Genomic DNA, 18,335 nt, shown 5'->3' with positions numbered 1-18,335 from the left:
TAAAGGGGTGGCAGCACGTAACCTCGGTTCCCTGAGGGAGGGAACGAGACATTACCAACCTCTGCCTTGCTGTTCCCTAACTAGGCGCTCGGTTGGCTCGGAGGAAGTGATAAGGTCAATCACAGCTATTATAGTATTGGGGGCGGGCCCCAATCAGTTGCTGACACTTATCTAGCCATTCGGCGGGATTTCAGAGTGACTTCATGATTGGTGAAGCCCGAGTTGGGCTTTCCCATATGTAGTGATGTCTCGTTCCCTCCCTCAGGGAACCGGGGTTACGTACATAACCTAGACATTTCCTCCTGCACCAAAAGCTGAGTACACACTAATACAAGCTGAGGAGGTGGCGGGAAAAGCCCTTCTGGGAGTCGCTTGCAATGACATACCACCATTTCTCCGTGGATAACTGGGGCATCCTCTTTGAAAATGCCGTCTGGCTGCTGTGCATTCAGGACCAGCCACTTGAGTGCGCTACAGATCACATCCTCCTGGATGCTGATGAGACTGTATGCCATGCTGAACACTTTGGCTACATATGCTGTCAGCCTGTGGTAAGGAAAAACGAGTCTTTATTATTTAAAAGCTCTGCAACTCAGCAAAATGTCACACCTTCGACTCAAGCTGAATCACAGAAATGAATCAAAAATAAACTTCTGGTAGTCGAATTTTCCGTCCCCAGTAATCAAACGTGTGTTGCTGGATTTTGAAAGCCTTGCTGCTGAAATGGTGCTTCGGTGTCCTGGGTGATGGGGAGGCAGTGTTAAACTGGAGAAGAGTGATAGGAAGGGGCTCACCAGGTGCTGGATGGTCTTTTGATCCAAGCGGCGTAGGAGCCATCAGTTTTGCGATATGCCAGCTGTTGAGTGTACCCTGAATATAGGAAAGGAAGGAGACAACAAAACAAATTCTTCATTTGAGTGAGAGAAAACTATGGGGCCAATTTCAGATCTGAATTTAGCTTTCATAAACCCACTTAAGTGCTTCTGTGGAGAGTTTCGCACCTCTCTTGCTACCAGGTGAATTCAGACCTGGGCTGCTTAAACGCCTATGTGGGAGATATGGGTCTGGGGCGGAGTAAGGGTGTTTTGCTCGAAATAAGGGTGCGTCTCATTACTTTCAAGATAGGCCAGTTCTGATGTGACACCTTAGTCTGTTTTCTCTCTGCAACCTTTATGCGCAGGAAAGGTTAAGTTGTGCACCACAGTGGCTATCGTGTAATGACAACACTGGTAGTGAAAATAAACATAGAAAACAGTTTGTTTTTCACATATATTGAATTTTACATTTGAATCATTTCACCCCATCTGATAACCCTGCATCATTGTCTCTCAATGAAATGTTGAACATTTACTGTCGTCATTAATATTCTCATTAATAGTCTCAGTGGAGGCATAGACTCAATTGATTCATGAATGTTCAATAAAAATGGTAATATGATGGCTACCCTAATATGCTCATTGGTCATATAAGCATGCGCACACCTGTGGAGAATGTCTCTTGTTATATGGTGTAGGAACAAATTGCCATGTATCCCGTACTACACGTTCTGACATTCTTGAGGTAAGTGAATCGGTTGAAAGATCTCAGGTTTTCTCTGAAATAAATGGCTAGCTAACAAATACAAAATGAAATAATTTCATGGTAACTCGCTGTACTTAGATTGGCAAGCCTCTTCAGTTGTTTCTCTGTTTGTCAACGAACATTCTGTGATATTTAAACGGTAGCCATCTCCAGACAGGGAACATTACTATGAAACACTGTAACTGCCACAGTTGGAATGCTTGGGAAGTGTCTTTAGCTTCTTTGTCAGTTAGCTACCTAGCTAGCTAGCAGTGTGGGGAGAAAAATATTAGTCTCCTGTCTGCAGCAATGGCAAAGGTTGTGGAGACAATTGAGGTACAGTTCACACACAGCATGAGAGTGAGGCAGGAATGAATCCACAGCCTTGGTTAGATGGTGTGGTGATGACAGACAATGTTGCCAGCATTTTCAGCTGGATAAAACGATGATCTACGATGGTACTTCTACAAATACATGACTGCTGAAAGGGTGCTGTTGGCCCTGGCTATGTAGTTCCAACTAGTGTCACAACACATCGTGATACTGTGCAATATGCGAGGCAATATTAGCAAACACTTAATGGGTGTGCAATATTCATATACAGCTAATGGTTGTGCAATATCCTTGCTACTTGAATATTTCATTCTGCATTTACTGTGCCATTACACTGTGTCTTACTTATTTATATATTATTTTACCTTCTATTTATTGCATTGCTTGCCTACTCTATCTTATTCTATTCTATTTTATTTTTATTGTATCTTCATTGCTGCATTGTTTTTGATACTGTAAGTGAGCAATTTCTGGCTCAACAATTTCCTTTGGAATCAATAAAGTCTTATCTTATCTTGCATCTACAAAAGCTCTAAACCCCAAAGGTGGTGGCAATATTTTGTGTGGCTAGCTATTCATCCTTCAGTGGTATAGAAACACTTTCCACTTCCAGCATCAGATGTCTCTTTAGGATGTGTGAGTTGTGCCATTTACTGATATTATTATAGCATTCATAACAAGGTTACTGTATAAATACAGCTGCAAACGGAAAAGCACACAGTTCCAAGACAGAAGTGACAAAATTGTCCAAGTAAGCTAGCTAGCAAGCAAGCAGGCTGAACAGCTAACTAACTACTTCAGATCACAGGCAATCACCTGTCCATCAATGTTTCAACCAGTTTGAGATGCCATGGCACACCAGTGCCTTCATCAAATTCCTCCACATATAATTTGAAATTGACTATTCAATATAAAGATTCAACTATATGTTCAAATATTATTGTCCTGATGGGCAGATTACTTTTTCAATGTTGCATTCTTGATCTAACATTACCTGAGGAATAATGTGAGAAAAATTTTGCCTTTTTAAAACGGAAACACACTGATGTTTTTAACTCGCACCATTTTATGTTGAAGTACTGAAAAAGCTCATCTCAGTGCCAGTTATTTTCTCAAAAGTACCTGTTCAGCTTTCATGATTAAATAGCGTGTCCTGTGACTGCATTCTGCATTGAGGACTAATAACTCCATGAGAAAATCTGCCAGGCTCTAGGCAGGAAAGTGTGGGTTCCTAGGGCTATGTATTCACTTCATACATTCATTCACAGCACACAACTTTATACCACCCATTTTTAGACATACTCATGTGCCTAAGTCTGAAACCCAAAAACTGAAAAACATGTCAGTGAGGCATGCAAAAAAAAAAAAAAAAAAAAGCTCAGCGTCCTTAAGTCTGAATCAGCTTGTATGTGAAAATGAATATAAAATATATTACAACTGAGTACCTAACCTGTTTTGGCAATGGAACTAGTGATAAAAACCACCTATATTTATCCAATACAACTGTAATCAGAAGTACCTTAAAATGATTTTTATGTAGTGAAAAGCAATTACATGAGTAATTAATGCATGAGTTGTACCTTATGGCCCTTACTCATAATGTACTTGTTATGTCTGTAAGATATTGCCTCTGATGAATTGGCTGCCTCTTACCCATTGTGATGTATTTGATGGCTTTGGCACGGCTGTCTACCCCAACTCTGTCCCACTGGCCGGTTTTGTCCAGGTAGTGTGTGGCGATGACAGGGCTGGTCATACTGATCATGTTCTGCTCACCGCAGCCCCCGGGCTGCCTTATGAGGCTGCCCATGGGGTCGCCGCTGATGGCCGCTTGAACGGTCACACCCAGCGGCTCTCCTGCGCAGGCAAAGCAGATGGCGCAGTCAGGGCTGCACTGACATTGTTCTGTATACGTCCATAGTCACAGTCACAGCTTGGAATCAATTCGATCTTGCAGCTAGCACTCACAGAAAAACAATAATATGCCATTCCACCCTCACCCCTTCCCCTACCAAGAAAAACACCTGTCTACATTCAGCACAACAGCTGAAAATGAGCAAATGCTTCCAGAACGTGAGATGATGCCTTACCTGTCACGCTGATGTAAGTCTGCGAAGGTGAGCCTGGCACCTGGTTGGTCACCTTTGTATGTTCAATCTTCTGTGTCTGGACACCACCTGATGGGAGAATAGGAAAGCATCACTCGCATACATTACATCTTGCAAAGAGGAAAACCAGGATAAACAAAATGTTTGTTTAGGGGTGGGTGAAATGAGCTCAATCTGCAGAAGAGACAGTGGCATGAGCTCCAACCCTTCATATACGGTAGGTATCCATAGAACCCACATGTTAAATGAATAACACTTATAGCATGTCCAAGAAAACCCTGAGAACACAGTGGTTTGACATTGTCAGAAACTCACCATGGTCAGCTGGTTTCAGAACCACAGTTACAATTTCCTTTTCCGTTTTCACTCCTTCAGCCTGTGAGAGACAGTAAAAACACATGGATCAAGCAGCAACTGTTACATGCTTTGGTTTAAATCAACTAGTGACCATGTGTAAATATTATTTCTCAGTAAATTACTTACAATAATTCAAGGAGTATATTGTTGTATTAAAAGAAACACAAATAACGGCAAATTTTAAATGAAGAATTTTACAATGAATTCATTCAAAAAAAATGAAAGAGGTAAAATTTGTTATATTTGTAACACGATACCCTTGATACACAAACTAGACATATAGTCATTATTATGCTTCCATTGATATAAGGTTAATGAATGTTAGAAAATGTTACAAAATGTTTAGCTACACTCAGCATATCTCCTTCAAAGTAAGGTTATGACATTGGTCATAAACATAACTGGTGTTGACCACAGCCCTGATTAAATGTACCCACAGGACTGGACCTGGATGCTTCCACTTTCAGCGCTGCAGGATTATAATCTTGCCAGTGAAGGATGATGGGTAAAAGATGCAGGGTGATGGATGGAAGATGGAGGGAGGTGAGTGGTAGGTGAAAGGTGATTGGTGGAGGCCACAGGGAGATGGGGAAAAAAAGAGATAAGTGAAAGCACACGGGAGATGGGTGGAGGGTAGAAGGAGATTGGTGGTGGAGTGACAGGTGGAGGTTAGTACGAGGAGGGTGTAGAGTGATGAATGATGGGTAAATTATGCACTCACCACCACACGAAGGTCCTTTTTGACACCATCAGTGAGACTGGAGTCAAAGACAGCAGCCTTGACCTCGATGGAGTGCTGTCCCAGGGCCATAGGGATGATGACAAAGGGGACCGCGCGTGAGGACATGGGGTCCATTTCAATACCATCCATGCGATACCTCCTCTTCTGGCTGGCTGCACTGCACACCTCCTCTGTCTCCATCAGCTCCACCCGAACCTGTGGGAGGGAGGGTCACGCATGAGTCCTATGCTAACAACGCGGGCATGCTACCCTTCTCCAGACTGTATCAGAACACGAGGCAGGGCTACAAGCACAGCTCACCGTTATTTTCTCATCAAGGTAGTTGTAAAGAACAGCTTTGATTTCCAACTGCTCGTTTCGTACTGCAGCGTACGGCAGCTTCAGGTCGAGGAAGAAGTCTTTCCTCACCTTCATCTCAAGGGGATCTGCCACGCAGATTCCTGCAGACAGAGAGTCACACTGAGCAATAACAACTGCAGCATGTTGTCCTATTCAGCACTGTGTTCTCCTGGTTTGCTGCATATTCTGCTGTTCCACTGTGTGTTATCCTCTTATTCAGCAATTTCAGCAAGTTCTGCTCTGTGGCCACAGCTTGACTGATCAGTCCATGACTGATATTTAATGCTGCATGGCTTGAGCCATTGATTCACATCAAATATTATGCAATAAGAAAGACAGATCTCATTTTAGTTGTCCCCAATACATAAAATTAAAAAAATAAATAGGATTTGCATGCATATTGACTCGTATCCAAAACAATGCTCTGTCCATCACTGAAAATGATCATTAAAGACCAAAATTTTAGGTGTGAAGTAAATCTGTCTCTATCTATCTCATTGTTTTAGTGAAACTGAATCATCAGTTAAACTAGTAGATACAAGGGGTCTACAGCTTCAGAGCAGATAGAGAAATACAGAGAGAGAGAGAGGGAGAGAGAGAGACACACATGTTTCATACCATGAGTTTTGGACAGGCTGATAGCAGTGATTTCCCAGGTGGTGATTGAGTCCTTCAGGAAGCTGTTCTTTGTCACTGACGTAGATACACTGGAATATGATGGAAGAGAGACAGATCAGGTTGTTACAATGCATGGGCAAAACTTTTCCATACACTGGCATGTGGATCATCTGAATTACACTTTGAGTGAATGACACATACAGATGATTTAAGAGTCGGATGCAGAAGGTGTGAGGAAGTTTTTTATCGACTCATCCAGATACTGGAGACAAGTGTACCAGTGTGCATCAGGCACCTCTTACCAATCTCTCCTGTCTGGAGGGCACTGCGGCAGTGTCTCCTCCTCCCATAGCCAGCTCTCAGGGAACTGCGTGCGGGACACAATGTCATCACTGCTGATGTAGTTCTCCTCCTCTTCATCACCTATATGTGTGTGGGGGGGCAGAGTCAGCTGCATCCTGAAACAGACTCAAGGAACCTCAGACTTGGAAATGAGCTATTGGATTTTATCTCAACCAATCAGCATAATTAAATGAAATTGTCATTGTTTAGCAGACGCTCTTATCTAGAGTGAGTTACATACGTTACATATTATCCATTATACAGCTGGATATTTTCTGAGACAATATTATTGACTTAAGTATCTTGCCCAAGGGTACAACTTCAGTGACCCTGCAGGGAATTAAATCGGCAACCTTTCAGTTATGAGCTGTATTCATAACCGTTCATTATCATTACTAGTACACTACACCACTACACTCCACATGGTGTTCTATCCATCATAAGCCCAATTTTTTTAGAAACAGAACCATATGGACCCTGTAGCAAAGGGCGAGAGCAGTCACCCCACCCAGCCTTGAAGCCGGGTCTATGGGGTACCGACCATGCGACTTTGACCGCGACGCCAAAGAGCTTTGGTATGGCAGTCAGAGTGCATACTCAACCGTAGTGACAGCACTCCGTCACACCGCCCTCCCCTTCGGGAAGCGCGCCTATGGACCATGGCGTCCCTCATGCATTCCCCTGCCCAGGCTCTTTGGCGTCGCGGTCAAAGTCGCATGGTTGGTACCCCGTAGACCTGGGTTTGAGGCCGGGTGGGGTGACTGCTCTCACCCTTCCCTACAAATGGTGTCAGAGTGGGATGGTTTGCCGTGAGGCCATCGGAGGCGTGCCCGGTGTGTGAGCTGTATGAGGGACCCCCAAGTTTGGTTGACCCCGGTGTGTGAGGGACCCTAGAGATGGGTGAAGCACGGTGTGAGGGACCCCAGAGATGGGTGAAGCATTGGTGAGTGGGGCACCCTGGGATGGGAGAAGTACGGCAGGAGAATGCGTGAGGGACACCATGGTGCGTGAAGCGCATGGGTGCGCTTTCCGAAGGGGAGGGCAGTGTGACGGAGTGCTGTCACTACGGTTGAGTATGCGCTCTGACTGCCATACCAAGGAGCCTGGCTCTGTGGCGTCGCGGTCAAAGTCGCACGGTTGGTAACCCGCCGGGTGAGGTGACTGCTCTCGCCCTTTGCTACAGGCCCCCAAGTGGCTCAGTCGGTAAAAGCTCTCGTTCTGAGTGTAGACTGAACAGTACGGCCCGGGTTCGAACTCGATCGTGTCACCAGCCAACAGTGACCGAGAGCTCACATTGGCTTCATTCTGCCGGGGATAGGGGTGGGTACGTCGGCAGGGGCTTCGGTCCCATTAGCAACAGCGACCCCTGCTTGTCGATCGGGCGCCTGTGGTCCACATGCCAAAGCTGCATATGAAATGTCTTCCTCTGACTCATCTCTGTGCTAGCTTAGCTTGTGGACCACAGTGCGAAAAGAAGCAGCGGCTGACATCACGTGTCTCGAAGGAGGGCACGTGCTTGTCCACGCTCTCCCGGATTGACAGTGGGGGTCGTGCAATGGGAATGAACATCAATGAATGACAAATTGGACATTCTAGAATTCGGGGAATTGGCCATTCCAAATTGGGGAGAAAATGGAAAAAGGGGAAAAAAAGAAACAGAACTATATGGCTGGACACCTTATCAAAATTAACACCAGGCAGTGCCAACTAGTTGACCATGGTGAACAGGAATAATCCACAAACACAGAACATCTAGACCACTGTGTTTGTGTTAGTCATGTCAAGATGGCGTAATTAATATGATCTTTAAACACATCAGATGTAGTGGTGTGTAGTCTAGTATATTATATCTATCAAATGCAGACTCCCCCTCCAACAACAGCAACCCCTCCCCGAGAGGATGACAGCGGGCCTTACTGCGTGCCAGGGCCAGCTGCTCTTTTCTGGCCTCGTCGTGTTTCTGGTCCACCTCTGAACAGCAGTGCAGGAAGGCTTTCACGCACTCTTCTCCGTCGATGATGAACTGGGAGCGCCGCTCACATGTGTAGCCCATCAGACTCTCCACCATTCCATCCTGACAACACTGCTTCGCCAACCCAGAGTAATTACTTGCTGCGGCAGAAGGGGAGAGACTCAGTACAGGGTGAGAGATTCATTACGTTACATTACAAAATTGTCATTTAGCAGATCCTCTTTTGCAGGGTGACTTACATAGATTACATTTTTACATGTTATCCATGGATACTTGGATATTTACTGAGGCAAGTGTAGCTTAATTACCTTGCCCAAGGGTACAGCGGCAGTGCCGTAGCAGGGAATCGAACCAGCAACCTTTCAATTATGAGCCCTGCTCCTTAACACTATTCTACACTGCCAACCCAACACAGTCTCAACACAGGATAAAAGACTCAGGAAAAAAAGACTTACAACCACCTGGGAAACATGTACTCAAAAGGTAAAGTGGCAGTGCTGAGACATTTGTAAACTATGGCATATTCATTGTTTTGAAATAAGTAAAATACAGTATATTTTGTATTTTATGTAATATTTTTCATCCCATGGTTAAGAATGTGTTCATTTGTGAAAAACAGATGCATAGTATAACTGTAATTCCTCAGAGACTGAGAGAGACAGAGATTTCCCCAGGTGCAGTGAAAGGGTTCTCTTACCTAGTGACGTTTTCAGGTCGATCAGTGAGAGTGAGCGCCGTCTGCGAGCCTTAGGGCGAGCAGGGCATTGGGGGTCTGGAGTCACAGACATTACAGAGGAAGAGAGAGTCACAAAGGGCAGCAATGACACTGCAGCTTGGCTCTCTGGGAGCGAGAAACATCAGCTCCTATATTCACACAGACACAAGTGGTACTTATCCATTCATAGAAACACTCTTGTATGACACACAAATACTACAGTGAACCTCCTGCATTAGAACAAAAAAACCTTGTCCAATGAAAAGCATAGTCATACCTGTTCTAGATTTGGTTCCACCAAGACTGGATTCAAACACCAGTCCAGTGTCATAGAAAACTGCCATGCTGTCTGCGCCACTTCCAGCCGTACAGCCAATGTCGTGCTTTTCAATGACGTCCCAGATCTACGTGTGGAGACACATGCTTTAAACAAGAACAGCAGACGTGTACAGCACCCCCTATAAGCCAATATTGCAGAGAGCTCATCCCTCCATCACTCTTACACCAGCAGGAAGCCACCATTATTTATGCAACAAATTTTCTTCGCTTACCTTTGTTTGTGTCAATCTATGCTGACTGTTGAGGACGTAAACTCCTTTGTCCACAGCCACAAGTCCCACTTTTGCACCTGGGTCACCGGTGATGGTCAAGCCGAAGGGCTTGCGAGGCTCATAGATATCCTTAGGTCTAGTGGAGACCACTTTGAGCTGTATGCAGAGAAGAAAAACACCTCTGATTCAGTGTGACTCATTCTCTGGACAGGGATTTCTGATATCGGACTAAGCATGACATTCATAAACTCACACTTGGAAATGTACAGCTTACTTTCAATTCAGCAAGACTGTCAAAACCACTCACCTACACACCTACACAAGTACAATCAGGATCATAACAGGTTTTGATTAAAGGTTGTGATTTGATTTTGCCTTACCGTTCCAATGCATGTGTCCTTCACGTCCACCCAGACAGAGTCTGACACCACCTCTGTTCCCACATGGTAGTACGCCACAAAGCGGAAGGAGGGGATCATGTCCTTAGTTACTGGAAGCGATATCGTCACCAGTGACTGTCCTCTCAGTCTTTCATGCCTTGCTGCACGGACAAGTTGCCCTTTATTCATTATCTGTTTGGGCACACACATAAGCACACATCAGGATCTTCTCAGGTACAAATGAATACTGATATAATTCAGCAACTTTTCAAGTACATGCTAAAAACAAGTACGTATGCAGATGCACACAGATTATAAATAAGGAAAAGGTAACTTCTCCAGGCAGTTGATACAAGTACACACCAAGTATGTGAAGTGCTTGATCTGATCCTGAACACCAGGGCTGTTCCCCAGGTTGAGGTTGATGCGCAGGTTGTCTCCAATCTCCAGCTCAGCTGCCTGGATGCCTACGTGCAGGTAGTTCTTGGAGCTGCCCTTTGTCTTATATGGTTGGGCTGTCATCTCCTTTACAGCCTGCCGCTGCTCAAGTATGCCAGGGGCCTTTGTCCTCACCTGGAGACACAATCATCACTAACATTAAAGTGTGTACATGATATTGTATGAGGGAGTGTGGCCATTATTATTTTTCATGCATGCAATTCATATTGCATCTGAGTGGGAAGAACAAAAGTGTGATTCCCAAGTTATAAAGGCTGGGGGTGGAGCTCACAGTGATTTTCATACTGTTAGCCCCTCCTTGGGTGTTGATGGTTAACTTGGCGACCCCGTTTTCCTGGGTCCTGCCCAAAACTCGCCCTGGTGTCACCTCCACATCAATGCCATTGGCAGGGGTGCCGTCTGGGTTTGTGACGTAAACCTGTCAGAGCCACAACAGAGGAAAAATCAAAACAGTATGACAGATGTATTATTACCCGGAAGAATATCCCACTGTGCTGTATGCCAAGCAAATATATTTCCGCTCATCAACACTTTTTAAAATGCATTGAAAAAGTAATTGCTTGTGAGTTTAGATTATCAATGAAAGTGTTGCACATTTTCATGAAATAAAAAGTGCAATGTTTGCACAAAGCAAAAACTTGTAAAAATGAAATACTTTCAAGCTGATGCTTAACTGTTCATCAAACGGAACAGTGATACTGATAATGAAAAGATAAACAGTAAAAAAACACCCACAACAACATCAAATGGCATCCCTGGTTTAAAGTAGGTGGGAGTCTTGTGGAAGTGGATGCTGTAGGGTGAGGTCACTATCAGGACTCCCCTCTTCTCTGCCTCCACCATTTCACTGCCTGCCAGAGGAAGGAACCAATCAGTGTACAGTTACTGTGCAGTTACAGTCCAGTCACGTGCATATTCAATGCGCACAACCACTATACAAACACACACAGACATAAACATACTCATAACCTCACACCGAGTTTCACGTATTACATGTGCACACGCACGCACACACACGCACTCACGCACACCCAGTCCTTACCACTGCTTGTCAGTACACTGACAGACACATATAAGGACAACTGAAGGAGCTGGTTGATGTCTGGGAAGGATTTCAGAATATGCTCTCTTCTCAGTGTGGCCTTGCCCTTTCCTGCTATGACCTGTATTCAGAATGAAACCCATCTTAGATGGCCAACCGTGAAAGTGGGACAATATAAGCTGTTTGCTTATGTTGAGGTGTGGGTGAGACAGAAAAGTACACTGACATCCACTTTCTGCAGAGATGCAGGGAAACTCTTCTTCTCTCCTTCTTCGGTCAGCACTCCGAACACCACAAATGCCTTCCCTGTTACATCGTTCCCATAGAGGTACCTTTAGAATGAGACAAGGGGAAGGTCTTCACCACAGGCACCGATCTACTACAGGGAGCAGCTCTGGGCATTTTCTGCTGCCAACAATAGATCCAAAATCATCTTACCCATGAATAACTCCCCAAATCCTTTTAAGAAAAGGCTAACACAAACCCAGTTTCACTGCTTAACGGAAGGAAATATATGAAGGCAAATCTATAGATGATGAAGATGGCTTGAATTTACTGTTGTTCTTCTCATTAAGCTGGCTTGAAAAAGCTAATTTACTGCCCTTCCTGTTTCTTCCTCTTATGATTATGCCATCAGATATTCTGTACACAACTTCTCCTACAGCTTTTCAGCTACACTTACAGAAGTTGACCAATAGCAGATCATCCTTTGAGCAAAGCTTGTGAGTACCAGCTATTACCATGCTAGACCTTTTTGATCCAATTCAAAGTTTGTCCTCAAACTTTACTTTCTAGTTGGAACTTCTCATTAAACACTGCTTTGGGATTTATGCCAACCAGGCACAGCCTGCCTAATTTACAACATATATTATCATATTATATAATATCATATTATCCTACCTTGCGGTTAGGTCGACAGACAGAGCATCATCATCAACGTAGAAAAAAGCCTGTTCTGGCACAATCTTGACCTCAAAACTTGGCAACACTAGAGGAATCCAAGAGAAAAAAAAGATTTCCACATCACCTTCCCCTGCATTCTGTTGAGGAAAACTGACTGAGGCTGTGGCCTCACTGCTGAATAACCACAGTTGGAGAAGACCATGGGCTCACCATACTCCTTCACCTCGAAATCAGCTGTAAAATTCTTCTGTGGGGTGTGTTGGAATCTTGACACCACCTTCCAGGTCCCTATACTGTAAACCAGGAGAAGGTCAGAAGTGACGGGTCATGGCAGTAGGAGAGGAGACACGGGAAGTGAGCAACATATTGCACCTTTCACAACACAAACCTGACAATCTCTGGGAGCTGGTACTGTCCAGATTTCATCCCATTGTCTGGATAAACAAGGTCTTTCTGAATTGTGATTCCATCAGGTGTCTGGATGTGAAAAAGGCAGAAGCTGGTTTCTTTTCTGGTATCCAATGTGATGATCTCACAAGATAACAGAAGCGGTCAGAATGTGTGTATGTGCAATTATTTGAATAATAATACAGGGTAAAACTTTACCATGATTTCCACAGAAACACCAGATGTGACTGGCTCCAGACCAGGGTTCAAGGCAAAGACCCTGTAACGAACTAGAACACCAAACAATCGATTATGCAACTGAGTAATCAGAAGGAATTCTACAGGCTGAATGTAGGTGCCATTTTACCACTGCCATTTGAATGAGAGGAACATCATGACAAAGCAACACTAACCATTACTGACAGATTCAGACAGATGTCAATAGATTAATATCAATATTTCTAATATATTCAATTTTAAGTAGTGGACTTGACACTTCAAAAGAATTGTGCTAATTGTTAAGTGGTTCATTTGCATAACTGTGATTTTTGAGAAATTTGAAAGAGGTAAATGGTGAAGAAGTTAGTAAAAAGGACATGTCATTTAATTCCACTGCAGAATTTCGTCCATGCACACTTTTTCACCAATGCTGCATCTGTTGTAAGAGTGACATTGTTTTTAATGGTAACTGAGAAAAAAATAAAAAAATAAATAAAAAATCCTCTCTTGTTCCTTTCTCCTTTATAGTGGTAATCAGTGATGGCAGCTGAACTGAACTGAACATTGTTTTGGTGAAATTATACAAACATAATTCACTGTATTACAGAAATCAATGTGCTAATTCATTTTAGATTAATCTCACCAATTAATATATTAACAATGACAGCCCTAATATATACAGATTCTCTCATATATTCCTCTCTCTCTCTGTCTCTCTCTCAGAAGGCTTCATGTAGTCGTACCAGTGCTCGCTGGGGTATAGATGGTCTTATCTGTCTGCACAAATATGTATCCAGATTGGAAAGAGAGAAGAATGACTTTCTCCAGCTGACGCTGGGGAAACTTTGCTTGCAGATAGACAAACTGTTGGAGTTGTGACTCTTTGTCAAAAATATCATCATCATCTGGGATCTGAAATAAAAAGAGGGATGCACTGTCACATTTGTCTAGGGAAGAGTCTTCACACTCTTTTAAATTAGTTCAGAGTTTAACAAAGGGACACCCACTAGGATTTCTTGCAAAGCCTGGAAGTTGTTGGCTGCAGTCAGCGTCACAGTCTTGGAGAGGATCTCTCGGGTTTTTGCTGGAAAGTTCTTCACCATAATTTCCACTTTGAGGTCACCTCCTGCATACTCCTGCGCCTCCACAAAGACATTCTCCTTGCTGCCCACCCGCAGCAGGTTTGGCGCAGTCAGAACAAACCTGCAGAGAGGAGAGACGCATGTTTACTGTGTCATGCCAGTGTTTCCCACAGGTCTGAATTATACTTGTGGTGGTAGCTGGCGGAAAGGGACGGCATTATCTGCCGGCACAAAAAATGGTCTACTACATGTGACAAAAAAACAAATACGTGTGATCTTTAACACAATATTTTGATTTAATATTTCTATTAATTTCACATAATATATTTCACAGATCTAACCCCCAACCCTCCCCTCCATGTACCCACATGGGAAGAGTAAGACAAAGTAAAAAAAAAAAATAAAAATTAAGAATAAAACGCTCTTTAGTGTGTACAAAGATGGCACTGTTTGTCAGAGCTGTCCTTCTTATATTTAGCCAGGACAACTTTGCTGCATGTTGCGCAATGGTGAAATACGTGTGCTGAATACACTCTTGAGTCTTGCAGCTACCAACGCAGCATAGTTGCCGCTTTCTTTCATAGAATTCGAAGCTACTACCAAAGTCGGAGAACAATTAAGCCGCTTTCACATGACTAGCGTTGGGGTGTCAACGGAACGCTCAGCATAGGCATGACGTGCCGCTCAGTCCTCCACATGACATGCGTCCTAGAAATGTAATCACGGAAGCGCTGTTTTAAAAAGTAGACAGCGGGAGAAATAAGGCAAAGACAGAACCTCAAGTACTTACTATCTCAACAACTTTGCTGAACATGTATTTCAGCAAACAGAAAAAACGCTCTGGCAATTGCTCTGATAGTTCGCCGAAGGAGGAATAGAGCCCGTAGAACTTGGGTTCACGAAACGTTGCTGTCTCGGGATCTTTAATGTTTAAAATATTTCGGATGTTTTACTTTTACCCGTAATTTGTTGTTAAACAGTAAACATTAAAATATGATGACTCAGAGGCGTCTTCCAGATGAGCAAACGCTCTTTTAAAATCCTCTTCTAGATTTATCGGCATACATCGCATAGACGTCTCAGAGACGTGTGCTTACAGAGATACTAATACACTAGCTGGCTGTCGAGTTTTTTGTAGCTCTGTAACGTTAACAGTATAAACTCACGTTTGGATTTGGCACTTTGACAGAACAACTCAGCTAGTTAATAACCAGGGACGTAGTAAGCTTCTGAGTATAACGGGTATGTAGCTAAACACTATAAATTATTACAGCCGAATCTCGATGCTAACTTTGCGCCATGCATCGTTTTTTTTTTTTTTTTTTTGCGAGGTCGTGGTACCACTTCGAAGTGGTGCCATACAACTCCGAAAAGCCTGACACACACAGTATAAGCTTCTCCAGTTTGTCCTCCATTTTGACTTTGATTGGATCTTTAAATTCAATGTTTATATTTCGCGCCGGTGTCGCGCCGCCCAATGTTCCAGTACGTCACACTGTAAAATCATTGGTTACGCTCGGAAAGGTCAGCGCAGAGCGCTAGAAAATAATCGATCACATTCACAGTGCAGGGTGGAAAAAGTATGTGAACCCCTAGGCTAATGACTTCTCCAAGAGCTAATTGGAGCCAGGAGTCAGCCAACCTGGATGTGTTGGTTAAAGCTGCCCTGCCCTATAAAAAACACACACCAGTTTTGAGTTTGCTGTTCTCAAGAGGCATTGCCTGATGTGAACCGTGCCTTGCACAAAAGAGCTCTACGATCAAGAATTGTTGACTTGCATCAAGCTGGAAAGGGTTACAAAAGTATCTCTAAAAGCCTTGATGTCCATGTGTCCACGGTAAGACAGACTGTCTACAAATGGAGAAAGTTCAGCACTGTTGCTACTCTCCCTAGGTGTGGGCGTCCTGTAAAGATGACTGTGAGAGCACAGCGCAGAATGGTCAATGAGGTGAAGAAGAATCCTAGAGTGTCAGCTAAAAACTTACAGAAATCTCTGGCACATGCTAACATTATTGTTGACAAATCTACAATAAGTAAAACATTAAACAAGAATGGAGTTCATGGGAGGACACCACGGAGGAAGTCATTGCTGTCCAAAAAAAACATTGCTGCACGTTTGAAGTTTGCAAAAGAGCACCTGGATGTTCCACAGCACTACTGGCAAAATATTCTGTGAACAGATGAAACCAAAATTGAGTTGTTTGGAAGGAACACACAACGCTATGTGTGGAGAAAAAAAGGCACAGCACACCAACATCAAAACCTCATCCCAACTGTGAAATATGGTGGAGGGGGCATCATGGTTTGGGGCTGCTTTGCTGCCTCAGGGCCTGGACGGATTGCTGTCATCGAAGGAAAAATGAATTCCCAAGTTTATCAAGACATTTTGCAGGAAAACTTAAGACCATCTGTCCGCCAACTGAAGCTCAACAGAGGATGGGTGATGCAACAGGACAACGACCCAGAGCATAGAAGTAAATCAACAACAGAGGGGCTTCAACAGAAGAAAATACGCCTTCTGGAGTGGCCCTGGAGTCAACCCGATTGAGATGCTGTGGTATGACCTCAAGAGAGCGATTCACACCAGACATCCCAAGAATATTGCTGAACTGAAACAGTTTTGTACAGAGGAATGGTCCAAAATTCCTCCTGACCGTTGTGCAGGTCTGATCTGCAACTACAGGAAACGTTTGGTTGAGGTTATTGCTGCCAAAGGAGGGTCAACCAGTTATTAAATCCAAAGGTTCACATACTTTTTCCACCCTGCACTGTGAATGTTTGCATGTTGTGTTCAATAAAAACATGGAAACTTATAATTTTTTGTGCGGTATTAGTTTAAGCAGACTGTGTTTGTCTAGTGATGTGACTTAGATGAAGATCAGAACATATTTTATGACCAATTTATGCAGAAATCCAAGTAATCCCAAAGGGTTCACATACTTTTTCTTGCAACTGTATACCTGGGCGGCCCGCCCAAGTAAAGGCTATGTGTGGGAAACACTGGATGCAGACTGGAGTCAAAGGACAAAATTCCTTGAATAGCCAGGAAGAGAAAGGCAAAGGTGAGGGAACCTGTGCTCACAGGAGAAGGGAGAGGGCCTGGGAACTGCAGTCATCTGGGAACATATGGCATCAACCTTACATGACACTGCTACATTTCAGAAGAGGTTCTCACAGTAATATGAAGCTCTCAATGGCTCTCACCCCAGCAGAGATCACTAAAACAAGCCTGAACAAACACTTACCAAAGTTGTATCAGTGTCAGAGTGAACTCTTCCCCGCTCCCCAAACACACACACACACGTAAGAAACCATAGTCATTTGCCCACACAACAAAGCCTTGAAATCGTTCACCATAATGAGACCATCAAATGGATTTCTTCTATGGTTTTCAAAAAAAAAAAAAAAAAATCTCCACTCGTGATGACTCCACTCAATTCCCCAGGAGTCACTGCTGCTGTCTCCTTGGGTACGGTACTTAACCCACAATTGTCTCAGTAAATATCCAGCTGTGTAAATGGATAACGTTGTAAAAATCTGTAATTAATGTAAGTCGCTCTGGATAAGAGTGTCTGCTCAATGCCAATAATGTCATGTCTTGACAAAAGCCAAACAAATATACCAGAATTATTCTGATCAGCGATGTTCTGACAATAAAACACAAATGTGGCCCCATGAACCTCTCCAATTCTTCCATGTCTCTACTGTGTCTGAGCAGGTATGCAAGAGTCAGATTACTCTGTCCTATGTGTGTCTCAAAAAGACAGTGACCACATGACACTGTTCAATGACACTGGATCGTGTAAAGAGTGTGACTATGCCTGTACGTACTATAGTTAGAGTGGATCATGTGTGGTATAGCATGCCTATATACAGTATACTCACAGTGGGTCACACTGACACAGTGCAGGAAGAGACAGAGCCAGCACAGCCAGCCACACCACGTCCACCAGCATCTTGCCTGCCTGGTCTGGTCCGAGTGCCCGCTCATATCTGGGTACTGCACTTTATACCCCCATCTCAGCCCCTTACCCCCACCTTTCCTGGGCTAACAACCCCAAGACCCTGGGGCAGCACTCCAACACAAATACCCACTTGCCCGCCTCTTCAGCGGAATTGAGAAAGAGGGAGAAAGTAAGGGAGGGACGGCTGATAACAACAGCCCCGCTCACAAAAATCAATCACGGACTGTGCAGTGTGATAAGAGGTTGCAAAATGCAATGTA

The 18,335-nt window shown here is 43.8% G+C and overlaps 1 protein-coding gene across 1 annotated transcript in view; it reads right to left on the bottom strand.

Annotated features, from left to right (window-relative positions):
* The window catches only part of LOC118777255 (complement C3-like), a 29,229-nt gene extending 11,061 nt beyond the window's left edge, over positions 1-18,168 (bottom strand). Inside the window, exons 1-26 of the mRNA XM_036528056.1 lie at positions 17,996-18,168; positions 14,035-14,230; positions 13,771-13,939; positions 13,028-13,098; positions 12,810-12,898; positions 12,632-12,714; positions 12,419-12,506; positions 11,745-11,850; positions 11,519-11,639; positions 11,212-11,327; positions 10,748-10,894; positions 10,381-10,590; positions 10,018-10,209; positions 9,638-9,793; positions 9,364-9,490; positions 9,069-9,143; positions 8,317-8,511; positions 6,360-6,480; positions 6,058-6,146; positions 5,401-5,540; positions 5,080-5,295; positions 4,317-4,377; positions 3,984-4,070; positions 3,547-3,750; positions 795-870; positions 387-546 (exon numbers count right to left, since the gene is read on the bottom strand). Of these exons, the coding sequence (XP_036383949.1) occupies positions 387-546; positions 795-870; positions 3,547-3,750; positions 3,984-4,070; positions 4,317-4,377; positions 5,080-5,295; positions 5,401-5,540; positions 6,058-6,146; positions 6,360-6,480; positions 8,317-8,511; positions 9,069-9,143; positions 9,364-9,490; positions 9,638-9,793; positions 10,018-10,209; positions 10,381-10,590; positions 10,748-10,894; positions 11,212-11,327; positions 11,519-11,639; positions 11,745-11,850; positions 12,419-12,506; positions 12,632-12,714; positions 12,810-12,898; positions 13,028-13,098; positions 13,771-13,939; positions 14,035-14,230; positions 17,996-18,066 (3,366 nt within the window). The 5' untranslated portion in view covers positions 18,067-18,168. The remainder of the gene's footprint in view (positions 1-386; positions 547-794; positions 871-3,546; positions 3,751-3,983; positions 4,071-4,316; positions 4,378-5,079; positions 5,296-5,400; positions 5,541-6,057; positions 6,147-6,359; positions 6,481-8,316; positions 8,512-9,068; positions 9,144-9,363; positions 9,491-9,637; positions 9,794-10,017; positions 10,210-10,380; positions 10,591-10,747; positions 10,895-11,211; positions 11,328-11,518; positions 11,640-11,744; positions 11,851-12,418; positions 12,507-12,631; positions 12,715-12,809; positions 12,899-13,027; positions 13,099-13,770; positions 13,940-14,034; positions 14,231-17,995) is intronic.
* Positions 18,169-18,335: the final 167 nt, after the last annotated feature.

This window comes from Megalops cyprinoides, chromosome 1 (assembly GCF_013368585.1).
Source record: "Megalops cyprinoides isolate fMegCyp1 chromosome 1, fMegCyp1.pri, whole genome shotgun sequence".
Taxonomy (NCBI): domain Eukaryota; kingdom Metazoa; phylum Chordata; class Actinopteri; order Elopiformes; family Megalopidae; genus Megalops; species Megalops cyprinoides.
This window is presented reverse-complemented; position numbering and strand designations above follow the sequence as displayed.